An 18,027-nucleotide genomic window follows, 5' to 3' on the forward strand; every position below is an offset into this window, starting at 1 on the left:
AAAAGTAAAACTCCATCTCAAAAATAAATAAATAAAATAAAATAAATTTTAAAATGATACTGTATTAGGCTCTGTAGTTCCTATGAGGAGAGTGCACCCACCCCAGATACTTCCCAAATCCTGATCCCTCCAAGAGAAGCAGCAGTTGTGAGTTATTTTTTGGGTTGACTTGTTGGTCAGTTGATTGATAGGTTTGGGTTTTCAACCCAAGAAATGCTAATTTACTGTGCCTTTTTCATTTTTAAAAAATGTTTTTGCTTATGCAGAGATTCTTTACTTAACAACCCTGGCTTTTAATCTGACTCAAAAAGTTCAAGCTACATTTTAAATAGTTGTGATTTGGTAATCAAAAGTGGCTAAAAATAAATTTGAGACACTGAATGTAGCCTTTCCTTTTGAAAATCAAAGTTTTCTTCATATCTATTTTTTTCTAAGATTAATGCCCATCCATTTTCAGTCATAAAACAGATAAATTTTTAAATCAACATCTGGCACCACCCTGAAGATTTCTCACTCTTTTCAAACTTTCTGGGCATGTTGTATGAAATTTTATGAATTTGAAATAATCACTCTCTGCAGATAATTCTTTACTTCATGTAGCCCCAGAGCTCCACTAATATGTTAGATTTTTCCAAACTGGAATTACACCAGTCTACACATCAACCCTAACAATTTTCTATACTAAAATGTTAGTGCATGATTAAAACCACAGTCACCTATCTTGTTCAGTTCAGTAACCTTTATTCTCCTACTAGAGTTGCTTTGGCTATTGTCTCTGCATGCCCTGTACCAACAAGCAAACTTTCCTAGAGGCTCTCTTGACTAAAGTGTAATTAGTGTGACTTGATGATACCTGGGTACAATGTAGTAAATTAAATATGACCTAATAATTCTTATTTTTTCCATGGTACCTGTTTGAGATGGTTCAGCTTCTATGCCAGCCTGAATTGACAGCTAATTTTCCCACTGAGACACTAACCTATTTTTTAACACTGGTCTATGAATTTTCAGGTAATAGATATTTTATATTTCAGATGTAAGCTGTTGAAATCTAGAAAAAAAGAAACAGAATGTTTCAAGACATTATTTCTTGACAAAAGATTTGTGGATTCTTTTTTATTGTACTTAAATTAGTGTGATGGCCTTACTACTAAACTATGTAATTCTAGTGAGAAGGAAAATTTTATACACTATAGATACTTAAGGAGACAGCCAACTTTGTAAGTGATTCTTCACAAATCTAAATGTCACACAAGCTTATTAATAATGTAAGAATAGAAATGAAAATATCTGTTCTTAATTTGCTATATTTCAAATGTTGTTTTTCTTTTAACCATTGTGATAATTATTCTATATTAATATAATTTGTTTCTATAATATTTGTTCTCCGTGAGACTGCAGCCAGGCCTTTAATATCATGTTCAATAAAAGAAAAAATAATCTTTGTCAAGGGCTAATATAGTAACTCAACATTAGCAGAAGTGGTTTTTAAAAATATATTTCAGGTATCCAGGAAGCATCTGTGTGTGATTCTGTTACCTTTGGACCAACTCCCAAATATTTTCACTGAAGTAAAACTATTGGCATCAGTCATCACCCTTCAAAGCTAAGGGGATAATTTTTTTAATAAGTATGAAACATTTTGAGATTGTTCTACTTTTCCAGAACCCATTGTGTCGTGTGTGTGTGTGTGTGTGTGTGTGTGTGAAAAATTTTGGAAGAAGGTTATTTATGTTTATCTTTAGATATGCTACTTTCCAAAGGTCTAAAAAAGGAAATGGTGAGAAGCTAAGGATTTTTGTTAGAAAATAAAGTCTAAAGGAATATTTCCTGCCTTTTTTCTTTCAGCAGATATATCAACTTCAAAATTTACCATGCCATGCCCTCCAAGGTATGGCTGTTCCCACAACCATCGGTGATAATATGTGTGTGAAAGGATGTGCTCATACAGTGTCAAGGGATTAGTGAAAAGAAAAAGATGACAATAAGAAAAAGAGATTTGTGTGCATATAATTTTAGAAATGATAGTCTTGCTTCTCTTTGAAACTCAGATTAGAAAAAGTGTATCCCATGGTCAAGTTGAACCCCAAATAGTTCCCAGTTTCAGAGCTTAAAAGGAAGAATACATTCTGATTTGAAGACAAGGCATGTAGAACAGAAGAAGCTTTTGAAGCTCAGGCTGGGTTGTATGAAAGCCATTGTCACATTCTGACACAATGATATGCTGGAAGCACTCTTTCCTTAGTCAGGAAGTAGGTTCCATTGTGCCTGATCCTAAATCCCACAAAGAATTAGAAACTTAACTTCTCCATGCAAACTGCCAAGCTACAAAATGAAAGTTTAGAATCGAAATTAGTCTATAAAAGACTGTGATAATATAGAGCCTTGAGGGATCATTGTAAGCCCCACATCATTACCGTTTTAGTACTTTGTGTTGCTATAAAGGAGTGCCTGAGGCTGGGTAATCGACGAAGAAAAGAGGTTTAGGCTGGGCACGGTGGCTCACGCCTGTAATTCCAGCACTTTGGGAGGCCACAGCAGGTGGATCACCTGAGGTCAGGAGTTTGAGACCAGCCTGGCCAACATGGTGAAACCCCATGTCTATTAAAAATACAAAAAAAAAAAAAACGCTGAGTGTGGTGGCGGGTTCCTGTAATCCCAGCTACTCAGGAGGCTGAGGCAGAAGAATTGCTTGAACCCAGGAGGTGGAGGTTGCAGTGAGCCGAGATCACGCCATTGCACTCCAGCCTGGGCAACAAGAGCAAAACTCTGTCTCAAAAAAAAAAAGAAAGAAAAAGGAAAAGAAAAGAGGTTTATTTGGGTCATGGTTCTGCAGACTGTACATGAAGTATGGCATCAGCATCTGCTTCTGGTGAGACTTCAGGCTGCTTCCACTTACAGCAGAAGGCAAAGGGAAGCTGGTTTGTGCCAAGATCACATGAGGAGAGAGGAAGCAAGCCACAGAGAAGAGGTGCCAGGCTACTTGTAACAACCAGCCCTCAAGGGAACTAATAGAGTGAGACCTCACTCATTGCTGTGAGAATGGCACCAAGCCATTCATGAGGGATCTGCCCCCATAACCCAAACACCTCCCATTAGGCCCTGTTTCCAACATTGAGGATCAAATTTCAACATGAAGTTTGGAGGGGTCAAATATTCAAACCATAGCAATCACTGTTTTCACAGCAACTCAAGAGAAAAAATTTCACTTTGCTAGAAGAGGTTCTGGTGGAAAGTACTTCAAGTGAAAAGACTTTAAAGACCCAAGTTTTAAGTGAAACCTGTCTCCCAGTCAACTCTCAAGGTTCTTGATTCATTTCATTTTGAAAGAGTGGCTATTTTTATCTTGTTTTCATCATGCATTTGGCTTCCTCTATACGTGGTCATATTTTTGGCTTCCTAGAAACAGATGATGAGAAGAATTTGAAGCTAACTCTAGAAATTACAGAAACTATGTCAACAGTGAGTATTAAAAAGTTAGAAGTTCTTCTGGCACTAAAAATTAAGAGCTATAGCAAAACAAAATAGTTTATTTCCAGAAACTCATAAATGTTCATGGTGTAACTCTCCTATTTTCCAAGAATTGTTTTTTCTAAGAATCCTCATGGGAAAGGAAAGGAAGATAAAAGATTTTAAACTATTTCTTTAAACCAACACCGGCAAGGGCCAACACAAAGAAAATGACAGCAAAAGTTAAGAGATGTATATACATAGAATATGTCTCATTCCTTTGAGGGAGGAAGGGACCTGGTTAGAAGAAGGAAGAAAAGGAAGAGGAGAGGGGAGACAGGCAAGTGGAGTAGGGAAAGGAGGAGAGGAGCCCAAAGATTTGAAGAAAAAAAAAGGAGAAGGCCACCAAAGGAAAGTCCGGCCTATTGCCCCCTTCTCTCAGCCCTACCCCTACACAATACTGAGGCTAGGGCTCCTCCATGCTTGGGCTTTGTCAGTGGTGGGTGGTGGACCCACATTTCTGGGCCTTCACTGACACATCTTCTTCCTCCCATAGAACTTCACCAGAATAATTTGTGGCAAACACATCTTCGTGGTTGACCTTCCTGTGTTTCTTTTCTCTACTGATTCTTGCTTGTTATCTTGCACGTTCAGTGTGAGAGGTTGTCCCTATGCAATTATTCGGCTATTTGCTTAAGAAATTATTGCCACAATTTCTGGGATTCAAGGAACAGAGAAGCATAAGAAGGCAGGGAGATAGTTTAGTTTGGAGGGAAGACTTATGGATGTTTCACACAGTGTTTTGAATGGTTGTGCAAGCATCCAAAATAAATTATGTAATAGATTCATCTATCTTTAGTTACAAAAAATAATTGGGGGGATATTGGGCAGCAGGGGTACTGTAGGTACTGCATAATTAATGTATGGAGATCTGCTTCAGTACACATAGTTTGGAATGCAGTTTTGGTGGGGTAATGGTATATCACAGAACACAGAAAGTGTTTTGGTGGGATAATGGTACATCACAGAAAATGATGGCTGAAGGTGGTTATTTGGCCCTGATGGGCAGGTTTTGCAGTTTTAAAAGGAAAACATCAATATGCTGGATAAAGATAAGTATTAAGGTTATCAGGAAAGTAAATTCTCCTAAAACACAATCTAATTTATTTTTAAAGCCAATTTTGGGCCAGGCATGGTGGCTCACACCTGTAATCCCAGCACTTTGGGAGGCCAAGGGGGGAAGATCACTTGAGGTCCGGAGTTCGAGACCAGCCTGGCCAACATGGTGAAATCCCATCTGTACTAAAAATACAAAAATTAGCCAGGCATGGTGGTGTGTTCCTGTAATCCCAGCTATTCAGGAGGATGAGGCAGGAGAATCATTTGAACCCAGAAGGTGGAGGTTGCAGTGAGCCGAGATCATGCCACTGCACTCCAGCCTGTGTGATAGAGTGAGACTCCATCTCAAAAAAAAAAGTCAATTTTGTTTGGATACAGTTGAACTTTTTAAGTACAGCAATAATTTGTATAACAGATGCCTTTCTGAAGAGCTGAGTGAAAATGTCATTCATCTGCCAAACATGCATGTCTACTCTTTGCTAGTCATTTTCTTTACAAATCAAATTTAATATTAAATTTATCAGAGACCTCACTATTCAAGGAATCTTTTAATATACAGTATTATAAAGCAAGAATTCCAACTATAATGTACATAGTTCTAATGTGATATGTATAAATTTATATTTTTTAGTACTTCATGGCCTGAAAGAATGGTGCTTTATAATAGAGCCTTAAAACTTGTAGTATAAAGTTTTTAAGATTTTAACTAATTTATAAACCATTATATATATATTTAGTAGATTTAGAGTTTCTTGAAAATTTTTGGCAGAACCTCATAATTTATATCCAAGTAGTTAAATATTTGGCATTCAAACAAAGACAGACAATTTATTTTTCTATTTTCCCTGAATAAGGAGTAGGATAATTTTAGGTTTACCAGTGTGCAGGGCAAATTCTTACTTAACCTATAGAGGAGCAAACTTTCTTTAAACATATTACCAACCAATACAACTGTAATACTAAGAATTAATACCATATTTCTCAATGTAGTATGACTACAAATTGTCACAGTAGATTTTGGATGACTTTACTGTAGCCACACTTAATGAATTATTATTTATATTTCTATTTGTACTTTAATAAAACTGCATTTTAAACTTTAAAATTGCCATTTAAACTACTAAAGAAAATGAGTAGTTCCCATAATGAATCTATAATGTTAAGAATTTGCTTTAGCAATAAGACTATATTCACTAGCTTTGTATTAATATAAACATAAGAAATAACAACATATATGTATAAGACTCAAAGGTATATTTCTCTGTTTCTCTGAAAATTTTCTTTATAGCTCCACAGCCAAGATCATGTGGCTTTTGCTTGGAGTAGTAAAACACTTCCAATATGAAGCAATCTCTAGCTAGGTAATTTTCAAGTCTTTCTACTCAGCACAGAAAGTTGGAGGATGTAGGGAAGGCTAAAGTTCTTGAGTGGGATCTAAAGGCTGGCAGGACTCAGTGAACTGCTGGACTGTTTACATGCTAAGCCATGATAAATGTTGAATGAATTTTCATTATGTCTAGACATACCCAGTATAAATGCTTTCTTGTTAAGCAAATAGCAGAGGTCAAATCTGGGATCACGGTGATTGCGGTTGTGTTCTCAGGCTGGGTTTCTACTCCTACTTGAACTCTGTGGAAATCTGAAAACATCTTGAACATTTCAAAATAATAAGAAATCTGTCCAGATGGAACTTGGATCTAGACTTGGGAGTGTCTGTTGCCAGTTTCTATTCTTGAATGCATTGCGGTGTTTACGCTCTTCTTGGCTTTCCCATCTTATTAACTAGCTCTCCTCCCAAGGACAGTGAAGTAGAGCAGAACAAACTGCTGGCTAGGGCTGCTCCAGCTTTTCTGAAGGGCAAAGGGTAAGTTTCAGCCAGAGTGTACTGGAACCCTGCATTAACTAAACTAAAAATGGAGACTTCTTTTGTCAAAAATGCTTTGTGTGTGAAAGACCATCTTTGATTCAGTAAAAGCAGCTCTGCTCTAACCCAATTAACAGCACTAAGTAGTTATTTCCAGTAGACACATCTATGTTGTTATTCACTTTCCCAGATTTGTGTCTTTTTCTTTTTTGAAATGACTAAGCTGAAGATTCGATTTTCTGAAGGATATTTAATCTTTGCTTGCAACCCATTTCAATGTATTTACTGTACAGATGAATACCTTGGCCTTAGTGATTGAAAAATGTAAATCTGTTTTCTAAAACTTTATTTGACCTAAATGGAAGTCTTTATTTTTAAAGTTGGTGAAATAGAAATTGTGGGTTTTATTGCCTGGATTTCGCTTGTGTTTTTCATAGCACATCACTTACTACCCTTCCTTTACTTGCTTGGTTTTCTAAATGCCTTTTCTACCAAAAACTCACTCCTCCCTTCTCTGCTTGTTTCTGTCCACCTCTCTTAACAACACCCTTTCTTTCCCCCTGCCCTGTTTCAGGATACAGTACAGCCTGAATGTGGCAGACAGGCTAGCTGATGAACATGTTCTCATCGGGTTGTATGTCAACATGCTCCGGAACAACCCCTCATGGTTAGTGCAGGTTTGGCTGCTTGACTGTCCTTAGAGAGGGATGCAGTCTGAGCTGGTGACAAGCAGTCTCAGCAAGGAGCAAGGTCACTGGATGCCAGTGGTGACACTGAAGCACTGTTAACTGATTCAGTTAAGAAGTCTTTTGTGATGTTAGTTTGTATACTTCCCATGAAGAAACCATAAGATTCATATCCTTGTTTATATATTAGCTAAAGCGAAAACTTGCATAAAGGGATGCCTTGCTAAAGATTAGCCTTCAGGTAGATTCAGGACTCCAGGCCCCACCATTCAGTTCTGTGCTACATGTCATGCCAAATTACCACAGGATGATGATACAAGAATTTGTCTTATCCAAGGACATGGATGTCTCTGCTGATTTGGAAAACAATGCTTCATTTTACTCAAGATAAGAGTGAAAAAGAGAAAATATGATGTAATTGAATCACAAAATGGAAATCATTTAACAATGATAACAGTGGGAACAATTGTCTTTCAGCAATTCTATTGTGCATGCTTCTGATGATCATGCTGCTAAAGCCTGCTTTTACATCTTGGAATACACAAAACTTAGTTTCAGAAATGTTAAATTCAGGAATTAAGATAGCCCTGTATGCTTGGATAAAGCCACTCAAAAGGCTTTTCTCCATTTTAATTGTGACATAGGAGACTCCTTCCGCTGGTTAAAGTTACTTGGTGTTAATAATAAATGTGGATTTGCAACTTGAATTAAAGGAAAAGGACAAACTTTGTATTTATCATGTGTATTTTTCAATCTAGTTCAGACGACTGTTTTATAAACATATTTAGCAAACCAGTTCCTTGAAAATATGTCAGTTTTTCTCAATCACTTCAATTTTCTCTGAACTAAGGGCCCATGGATTTTCCACAGTTATAATTATTAAGAGAGCCAATGGGTTCAATTTCCATTAAAATGTTTCAAACCTTTAGCATCGCAAGTCCTCTTTCCTCTACTATTAGAGGAAAAGTAATTGGCAAAATTAATGACAATTACATTAAAAGTAATGGCAAAAACTGCAATTACTTTTGCACCAACCTAGTATTTCACCAACGCATCCCTCAGATGCTAGGCCATTGCTCCGTGCTCCTTGCCCTCACCACTTGATGTTATTAGCCACTTTGTTTCTGGACCTCTTTCCTCCTCACTTGAATATTTTCAAAATTTTCTTCCTATTACTGCTTCTTAGACCTATTTTTGCAAGATTAGTACATGAGATAATTTTTAGTTCTCATGAACTGATGAACATTTATGTGCTTTAGTACATACATGTATCTTATGTTTTTAAAAATGTATAACCAGTATACTAGTTTAATTTTACCTTAGATCCTACTGTTTAAGGGGATAAAAATGCACTCTTCGGCTGACCTAAATCCATCCCTTTCTTCAAATTTTGTGAGCTGCTAGATTAAATAGTATCCACTTTTTCACAACTCAGCCTCTCAAAACTACAAAATTGCTTTATTTCCAAGGAGTTTGGTACTCCAGTATTACATGGTAGCTGAAACAGTAGAACTAAGCACTGAATTTTTTTTGTTAATGGTATTGTTCATCTTTGAAGAAGAATACAGTCAGTATAGATTCAATTGTAAGGCAATGATGCAATCTCACCCTGTGTCCTCTTCCCATCATTCTAAGCACACTCTAGTTATTTCTACTGCTCTTTCTTGACCTTTTCTTAATTAAGGTTGTAACAAATAAATCTCCAAAGAGAAGAGCTCAGAGTTTGTCACTACCAGCCATTTTCCCTACTCAAGTGATTCATCATATTGACTTGATGGTTACTTAAGACCATAAATCTGTCTCAGCAGAGACACCTTGCATCTGCTTGATGAAAGCTAAATGTGATTTGTATTTTGAAAACAAAGCAGAATTTAAGACCAACCAATCAATGAAGGGGGCTTTGTTTTAATAGCTGCACCCTCCGTATTTCTGATAGTTTTTTTCTATCCTTAAAAAATTCCAACTTTTTCAAATTTCTTATGTTTTCTTCCCTTTTCTTTATGTTTTGTTAGATCCTAACAATTCCTCACAGCTGTCATGATTCTATAAGTAATGTAATGACCTCTTACCTCCTTTAACGTCATTGTAGCTACAATGCTTTACCATCAAGTCACAGTGAGACATATAATAATAGTAATAATAATCGTGTTTGTAAAACACTTACCTCATACCAAGCTCTATGTTCAGAGCTTTGTATACATAATTTCTCCTTAAAGTAGTCCTTAAATTAGTTCTTAAAGTAAGCCCATGGAGTAAATAAGATCGTCCACCTTTTATAGATAAGTAAAGGTATCATTTTAGAGAGCTTACCTGACTCTCCCATAGTCCCACAGCTATAAAAATTGGGACAGAGATTTTAACCATTATCCATCCAAGTTCATAACCACTGTGTTTCATCACCTTTTTTAAAGTCTGCATCAACACATGCCTTTCAGGATCTTTTGTGGATACCTCCTTCACACTGCATCCTCCACGTATTTACTGAGACTGCATATCTTATTCTAGTGTTTTTATTTGATTTTAGCAAACATTTTGAGCACATACTAGTAACAGGAATGGTGATTCTTAAAAGTTACCTTTTATGTATGCAGTTCCTTGAGTTGTGACTTCTCACGTTAATTGTAAGCTTCAAAAAGGGCAAGAGTTTTGTCTTCAGTTTCTTTTATCTCAACAGCTGGAGTATGAATACTACATTTTGTATTTATAAAATGCTTCAAAAATTACAGAACCTTTTTCCACAAATTATTTACTTTACTTCTCATAGTCCTAGAAGGTTGGATATGATTATTTCCATCTCACTGTTTAAAAAATATGAGCTTTGAGACATTAAGTGACTTATCTAAAGTCACATGCTAGTAAGTGCTTGCAAACAGGCCCTATGACACTGGGTCCCATCTATTTTCCACCCCATTCCTTAGCCTCCTTGTCTGTGCACCCTTCATGAGATGCTCCGCAAACAGGAACCTTATAGCCGTTCTCTATGAGAAGCTTTGTTTTTGCCGTTATTCAGACATAATCCTGATTAACTCTATGTGGCGCTCTTCTACCCTATATTAACTACTTAACACAATGGGAAACTGACTTATTTGTAATAGTTGGCTACTAAAGAAACACTTATGTCATTGCTGGTTCTGATGTCAGATAAGTAAAATAAATAAACTGCAGCTCAGGGGAGAATTTCTGCTTCCTTCCTAATTCAACGAAGTTTTAAAAGCCTTAATAATTTGTGTGCGTCTTCTTCATTGCAGGAGAAGGAGTCTGAAAATGTGATACAGTAGGCTTTTACTACCTGTCCCCAAAGCTTGTCAAGTGCCTGGGCTTGCTAGTTTATAGCCAGGGTCTGTAGTGGACCAACCAAATGATTTGAAACCAGCCCAGAACTTCTATCTCTAACCATTGTCACTTGATTAGACACCTGATGTCATATGACTAGGTTAAAATTGTTCTGCTTATATTTTTCTCAAGTACAAGAAAGTGTACATTTGTGTTGCCAATAGATTTCTTGTTAAGTGGATTAATAATCCATCTAGTTTAAAATTGTTCCACAATATTTTATGCTTTGGGGAAAAAAGATGTCTAAGAATGCCTATTTCAGAATTTCATTTACAAGGTCTAAATTTTAATTAACTTGCATGCTTAAAACTCTTAAATAGATTCCTGTTGGACCTAGTTTACAACCTAGACCACTCACCATGGTGTACAAATCTGCATGTAACTTAGTCCTTGCCTATTCCTTTCTCAGCCTCAGATCTCTTGGGGTTCTCCCATTCAATCACTACATTTATTCATGTCAGTTTTTGATCAATTCCTCCAACGAACCAAGTTCTTTCCTGCCTCAAGACCTCAATACTAGTTCTCCCCTCTGTCTGGAACATTCTTTCTCATTTCACCCCTACTATATGCACATGAACTTGCTTGTCTAGCTTCCAATCTTAGATTAAAGACACTTCCCCCAATAGGTCTCCTATATTAGTCTCTATTATAGCATATTATTTTTATTTTCTTCTTATCAGCTGCAATCATGGTTTGGTTGGTTGGCTGGTTAGCCGGTTGGCTGGTTGGCTTGTTGGTTGGTTGGTTGGTTGGTTGGTTGGCTGGCTGGTTAGTTTGTTGGTTGGTGGCTGGTTGGTTGACTCGCTACTTACTGTATCTTCAGTGGGGCGGGGACCCTCTCCAACTTGTTCACCACCTTATCTCTGACATCTAGCACAGTGCCAGGCACATAGTAGGTGCTCTATAAACATCTGTTGGTATTGTAGAATATCAGTAGTGCTGTAGCTAAAAAATTCCATCTTACCCTAAACAAAATTGTTAGGAGTAGTCAGAAACTTTACTAGCAAAATTAGAATTTTTACTATTTAAAAAAATCACTGTTATAGAGTAGCACTTAAATTGAACATTTAGGATAGGAGTATAAAATAGATGAAAAATTAAAGTATTAAGCTTTGTGTAGAGGGTAGACATGGGCAAAGTAAGCACCAGCAATTCACTGATATGGACAGAGCAACTAATAGGGTGTTCTAAAATTTTTTTTTAAACTTAAAGTGATAATTGGGCAAGAATTTTTTTAATGTTAATGCCCCCTCTATTCTTCATCTTTGTATTAGTTTGCTAAGAATGCCAAAACAAAATGCCATACTTGATGGCTTGAATAGCAGAAATTTATTTTCTTACTGTTCTGGAGGCTGGAAGTCCAAGACTAAGGTGCCAGCTTGGTTGGTTTCTCCTGTCCTTGACTTGCAGAGGGACAGCTTCCTGCTGTGCCCTTAAATAATCTTTTCTCTCTACCCCAGTGTCTCTTCCTCTCCTTAAAAGAACATCAGTCCTATGAGATTAGGGCCCCACACTATGAACTCATTTAACTGTAATTAAAGGCCCTAATTCCAAACATAGTCACATTCTAAGGTACTGGGGGTATTCATATGCTTTAGCATAAAAATCCTGGGGGAGACACAGTTGAATCCATAACCCACTTCACTACTGAATCCACTGAATTGTATGCCTTTAATATTTTTAATGTATAGGTCAAAATTTGACTGACTGTCTTTAATACATTTTGTTGATTTTGAAAAATGTGAGTTTACTGCAATCTTTTGAAAAAGAAATTATAATCTGTTGAAAGAAAAAAAAGAAGAGTTATCTACACTTAGTGTCTCTTTTATATGAGTTTTCATTTCCTGTTAACATAACTCCTTTTCTTTAGTAAAATTTTTAGGAACTTCAATTATTGAACTGGACTTCTGAGAAAGATATTTCCTTAGAATCCTGGAAATATAAATCTAAAGACTGTCACATCAGGAACAGTTGGAATAGAAGGAAATGGGGGAGTCTGAGAGTTTTTAGAAGGTAGAATGTATGACCTTGACTGTAACACAGGGGGTTATTGAAGTTAGGGTCTCGATAAAGGAGTTTAAAGGTCTCCCTTAAGGAAGCCATTATTGTGGTAAACTCTTATTGTTATCCATGAAGATTGCCATTTCATGCTTTCCTGTCTTTTTTTGTTGTTCCAAACCACTGAGGGCCACTACACTAAGCTTTGAGAGTTACTTTCTTTCCCCATTCTCTAGTCCCATAAAACCACTTCTCGGTCCCCATTGTCACTTTGTTCCTTTCTACCCTGACTCTCTTGAGCTCGCTGACTCCTATAATGCCAAAAAAAGTGCTCTATTCCCTTAGCATTTTGCTCTAAACCAACTGCCAAAGATAGGAAATAATCTAATAAAGCAATCTTCCATTTAAGTTAACTAATAATGCTTTCTCAGGCACTAATCCTTTTAATAGAAGAGTAGTATATGAAACTCGATGGCCTTCTAAATTAATTCTAGTGATAAATTTCCCATCACTATCCAGAGTAGTAGAAAAAATATGAAAAGAAAATATAGAAACATTTATATATGCTTTTGCTTTTACATTTATATATGCTATATGCTTTGGATCACAGTATTTTCTGGTTGACTACCCTAAACTGGAAAGCAGAAAAGGCCCAGAAAAAAATCAAAGGAATGTGAACAAACCCTGAGTTCCCAGAAATCTTTGCCAAATCACACTTTCACAAGCCCTAGCTCAGTTGGGGCCACTTGAGTTTCCTAGAATGCCACGTTGAAATCACTGGCAACAGACACTGGCCATGCATTTCAGGTAGGAAGTGGAGTGTTTTCAAAATAATGGATTTTCCTGCTCTGAAATGCAGTCAACACTGCAATCACTTTTTAATTCATCATAGTCTCGTAGCAAGACTACTGATTATAAAGTCCTGAAATGAATAGCTAGGGCTGGAGAAAGTGTTGGAATTGGTATTTATTTTAATGATTTAGGGATTATTGACCATTCATTTTCAACTATTTGTAATTGAAGTCTTGAAATAGAGAAATTTATCAGAGGAATGTTTCCTTCACCCTTGTGTAATTTGAACATGCTGAAATGGCACATGTAGACCCATAAATTGTTCATGTGCACAAAGGGGTAATATATCACACAGGCCCTCATTCACTCAGTGTTCGGGGAGGAAAGTCATGGAAGTATGAGTTATCGCTTGCTATACAGAATCCCATATCTTCACGTCTTACATTTCCAGGAAGCTTTTTAAAAACATAACCTTCATATTACTTACACTAGCTAGTCATTCATTTTAAAAGATACTTTTATCAGAAGTTTTTATCAAGGTTTTTAAAATTATTTATCAAAATACAAATGTTTCTGACAAAGTCACTTTCAAGGTGTCAAAGAGATCATGTTCCTGGGCCTGGAGCAATGGGCATTGTAATCTGCACACACTGTGTTGAATTAGATGTATAGTCCCTAATACATGAGCCAGAAATGACAAACATGTTAAAATCAAATTCGGTTGTCTCTTTGTGGGGTAGTTTGATGTCTAAAGAAAAGACAGTGTAACTTTCTCCTTTTCATTGAAGCTGTAATAAGGAATTCAGTTATTATTTTTAACCATTGCAGAATGCAGACATTGTTTTATAAAGGCAGACGTCTGCTTTAAAGCATCAGTTTTCCAGAGCTAACTCTGCCTTTGCTCTTAAAATTATTTTCTTACTCCAAATCTAAACTTGTGTACTGGGTAAAATCTCAGTCCACTGGGATTGATACTATACATTATGTAAGCCCAATATCCGACAATTTTCTGTCTTAAGGGAATGTTTATATCTGTTAAATACGAAAAACGCTCTCTTTTATATCCTTTATATTTCGGCTTCATTTCACGTATTTGTGTTTTCCATTTTGTTTTCAAGATCTTCTAGATCCTTGATACTCAGTGTTGAACCAGTACACTGGACCAATATTGTCGACATTTCTTGGAAGCCTGTTAGAAATGCATTTTCTCAGGTCCCACCCTCCCAACTTCCCCTACCGTACCACCACAGAACCAGAAACTGCATTTTCACAAGATCCCTAGGTGATGTGCTTACACTTTAAAATTTGAAAAGCACTGCTCTAGATAATTGTCAGATGGCAGATGATATTTTGAAGGAGATGAGGATTACTAATGGATACGAACATGTTACTTAAAAGGCAAAATAATAATAACATTGTATTAACTAATATTTTTGAGCACCTCACATGTTCCAGGCATCATACTCTTTTGATGCTTTTTGCATATATTATCTCATTTGAGCAAAAGGAAAGATAAGCCTCTTTTTCTGAGGAAGGAGAAATCAGTTGTTAGATAGGGAAATCCAGGAATGTTCTAGTTATTTATTATAGCTCAGAGAAAAGGGCTAAGTCTAGAGTGGAAGTATGCACATGAAGACAGCTATAGCTTATATATATAAGGAGTATAGGCTAGAGCAGAGATAATGAAGACAGGAATGTCTTATGAATGACCAGGAAAAAAAAAAAAAAAAACCTGTTATATAGTGGATTCAGCCAACCAGAGAAGAGCTATTTGAAAGTGACATAGCCAAAATGCTGGAAGAACGTAATTACTCACTCATCTTCTCACTTCACAACAAAGGTTAAAACACTATGTTTCATGTTTACTCTATTTGTAAATGTACATATAAATGATATAATAGTATGTTACTTGATATGGATCTAAGTGATTACAATGAATAATTCTTACAACCTTAATATTGGCATAAGAGGGTGTCTTTACAATATGTATTTATGAGTTAATTTCTTTAAGGACAAGCTGTAAGTATAAGAATGGATGCAGAAGAATATGTTTATGAATGAGAGGAACTAGTTTCTGATCTTGATTCTGAACTGAAACATACCACAATAACCGATAAGCCAAACTACAACCAACTAGTCTGTTAACAAGATTAGTGCTATTGGTATGTTTCGTAGAATTATTTTTAATGGCACCCAGAACTTAGTCTTGAATGGAGGATTTCAGAGAATGAAGTTTTCTGAAATACAGAAGAATTAATAATGCTTCTATTTGCATTAGTTTTTAGGAACTCAGATCATCCTTATTCTAGTATGAATAGTTTCTGTAAATTTATAGGAGGCACTAAAAAATTCCATTAATGTCATTGGGAGTCACTACTATAATTCTGTTTCTCTGGAAGTAAATATAAAAGGCAGGTTATAAATAGGTAGTAATAGTATAGATGAGACTTGTATTAGTTACCTTATGCTGCATAACAAATTATCCCAAAAGTCAGTAGTTTAAAACAACAAACATTTATCATCTCAGAATTTTTGTAGGTTGAGACCCAGGTTTGGCTTAGCTAGGTCCTTCTGGTTCAAGGGCTTCCATGAGGTTGCAATCAAGATGTCACTTCAGGCTGTGATCTCATCTGAAGGCTCTACCAATGGGGATTCATTCACGTGGTAATTGGCTTGCTTGGGTTTCTCATCACCTACATCTTTCCGTAAAGGCTGCTTTATGACCTGACAGCTATTTTCCCACTAGACAGACCAAGAGAGCTAAAGAGAAAGCAAGCAAGCCCAAGATGGAAGCCATGGTCTTTTTATAATCTCATGTTGGAAGTGACATTCCATTCCTTCTGCCATATGCTATTCATTAGAAGCAGATTAGTAAGTCCAGGCCATCCTACAGGGGAGGAAATTACATGAGAATGTAATACCAGCAGGTAGGGATCACTGGACATTGACCACAATGATTTTTTTTCTTTCTTCTTGCTTTCATATTTTCTAACATGTTAATTTTGGACATGTGTTACTTGTGTAATAAGGAAAGAAAAAACATTAAAGGCAATAAAAGGAGAAATTCTTCTTGCATCAGATGTATTGATCAGAATAGTCACCTCTCTATGAGGCTTTCTTAGTAAGACAATTGAATTGACTGAAGACAGGATTTATTAATGACTTTCCTGACTACATACTAGATCATGTTACAAATTCAAGTCGAGATTGTTAATCTAACAGGGTTTTGTGTCACTTGCAAATTTTTTGCACTGAAACATTGAAATAGTAAAAACTCCTGGTGGTAATATGACTGCGGCAATGTTTCTCAGTTTCCTAACAGTCTCCTTCTTGCTCTGTTCTTAATAGCATGCTTGAGAGTTCAAACCGGCTTGATGAAGAACACAGGCTAATCGCCAGGTATGCGGCAAGGCTGGCAGCAGAGTCCTCTTCATCTGTAAGTAGTTGGAGTAAAAGAAGTCATCTGTTGGCATCTGGGATCCTTGAATTTTATATGTCATGTCTATTGTTATAGCTGGTGCTGATTACCAGGACAATTTGTGCTAATTTATTGCACATGTGTTTGTTGCTATGTTTGTGGTGTCTTGGTGGTGAATTTACAGTTTAAAAATGGAAGACTTGAGAAACAAAACCATCCACAGTAGTGTGACCCTGGAGTCAAACTGGAATCCTCGCATGCCCCTTCACTCAGTGTCAACTCCATATGAAGGGCCGAGGAAGGGGGCAAGGACTGGTTGTGACTCCTTTAATGTATTTAAAGCAGGTGTGGTTAGTGAAAGCACTAAATTTAAGGTAGAGTAGTTGCAAGTGACGCTTAAAATATACCAGTAGAAATAATAAAGCTTTCTCCATTTGTGTCTGTCTCTGAGACAAAAGCAACTGTCAGCTCGACACATTGATTCGGAATTCATCTGTGCTGACTGAGGGTGAGTTGCAATTAGTGCGTCAAAAGGACAAAGAGTGGTGGGGAGCAAGTGAGGAAGCCATTGCCTGCACCTCTCACATCAGATGTTGCAGTTATCAGAGCCCTTCATGCTGAGCATTTAACCTAATGATCCCAGATGGGAGCTGCATAATGACCCATTGCATTAGCCCTGGCACGTGCTCTCTGTGATATCCACGACTGTAACACTGTTAGAAACTACCATGAGCAAGATGGAAGGGATCCAGGGCAGGCTAAAAGTGTGCTATGTGCCCCCAAAATCAGATGTGGTGAAACAAAGATGTAATTGGAGTATATGAAATTTTAAGGAACGTAAGTAAGAAGCAAACGTGTTAAAGAAAATCGAAATATAAAATCAGCTGAGAATATGGGAGAATTAGATTTTAGGACAAGCAACGCCTCCAGGAGTCACTTGAAAGTAAAAGCAAAACAGTTTCCGGAAAAACCTCTTTTCCAAGTTTTCTTGCCTTTATCCATGCATATACCTCTATAAACAGAGGCTATGGTATACCAAAATATGGGATTAGCAATGTGTGTCCCAGCTCTCCATGACCTCATGCAAAGCACTGCTTGTTTGAGTTCAGTCTCCTCGTCTGTACATAGGTGTAAATATGCTCATTATATATGTCAGTGCTGCCTGTTATTAGCATCCACTGAGACAGTAAAATGTATGAAAGTACTGCATAAACCAGCAATTACAAAATGGCAGCCTGCAGACCAAATTTGTCCCCCAGAAATGTTTTGTTGAGCCCTACAGTGTTTTCAATTCTTTATTAGATGTCAGGACTTACAAATCAGATGGCTTTCCTTGAAAGTCTGGATTTTCATCTTATCTTAAAAGA

General features: G+C 36.7%; 1 protein-coding gene across 10 annotated transcripts in view; it reads left to right on the top strand.

The window, feature by feature from the left end:
- DTNA (dystrobrevin alpha) overlaps positions 1 to 18,027 on the top strand; it is a 396,234-nt gene that overhangs the window by 336,640 nt on the left and 41,567 nt on the right. For 5 of the 10 annotated variants that reach the window (XM_030925991.1, XM_030925994.1, XM_030925992.1 and 2 more), the window contains 3 exons: positions 6,356 to 6,433; positions 7,008 to 7,100; positions 16,591 to 16,678. In XM_030925991.1, the coding sequence (XP_030781851.1) occupies positions 6,356 to 6,433; positions 7,008 to 7,100; positions 16,591 to 16,678 (259 nt within the window). The remainder of the gene's footprint in view (positions 1 to 6,355; positions 6,434 to 7,007; positions 7,101 to 16,590; positions 16,679 to 18,027) is intronic. The other 5 variants (XM_010362721.2, XM_010362722.2, XM_010362723.2 and 2 more) reach the window with 1 other exon arrangement.

Source organism: Rhinopithecus roxellana, chromosome 21 (genome assembly GCF_007565055.1).
Source record: "Rhinopithecus roxellana isolate Shanxi Qingling chromosome 21, ASM756505v1, whole genome shotgun sequence".
Classification (NCBI taxonomy): domain Eukaryota; kingdom Metazoa; phylum Chordata; class Mammalia; order Primates; family Cercopithecidae; genus Rhinopithecus; species Rhinopithecus roxellana.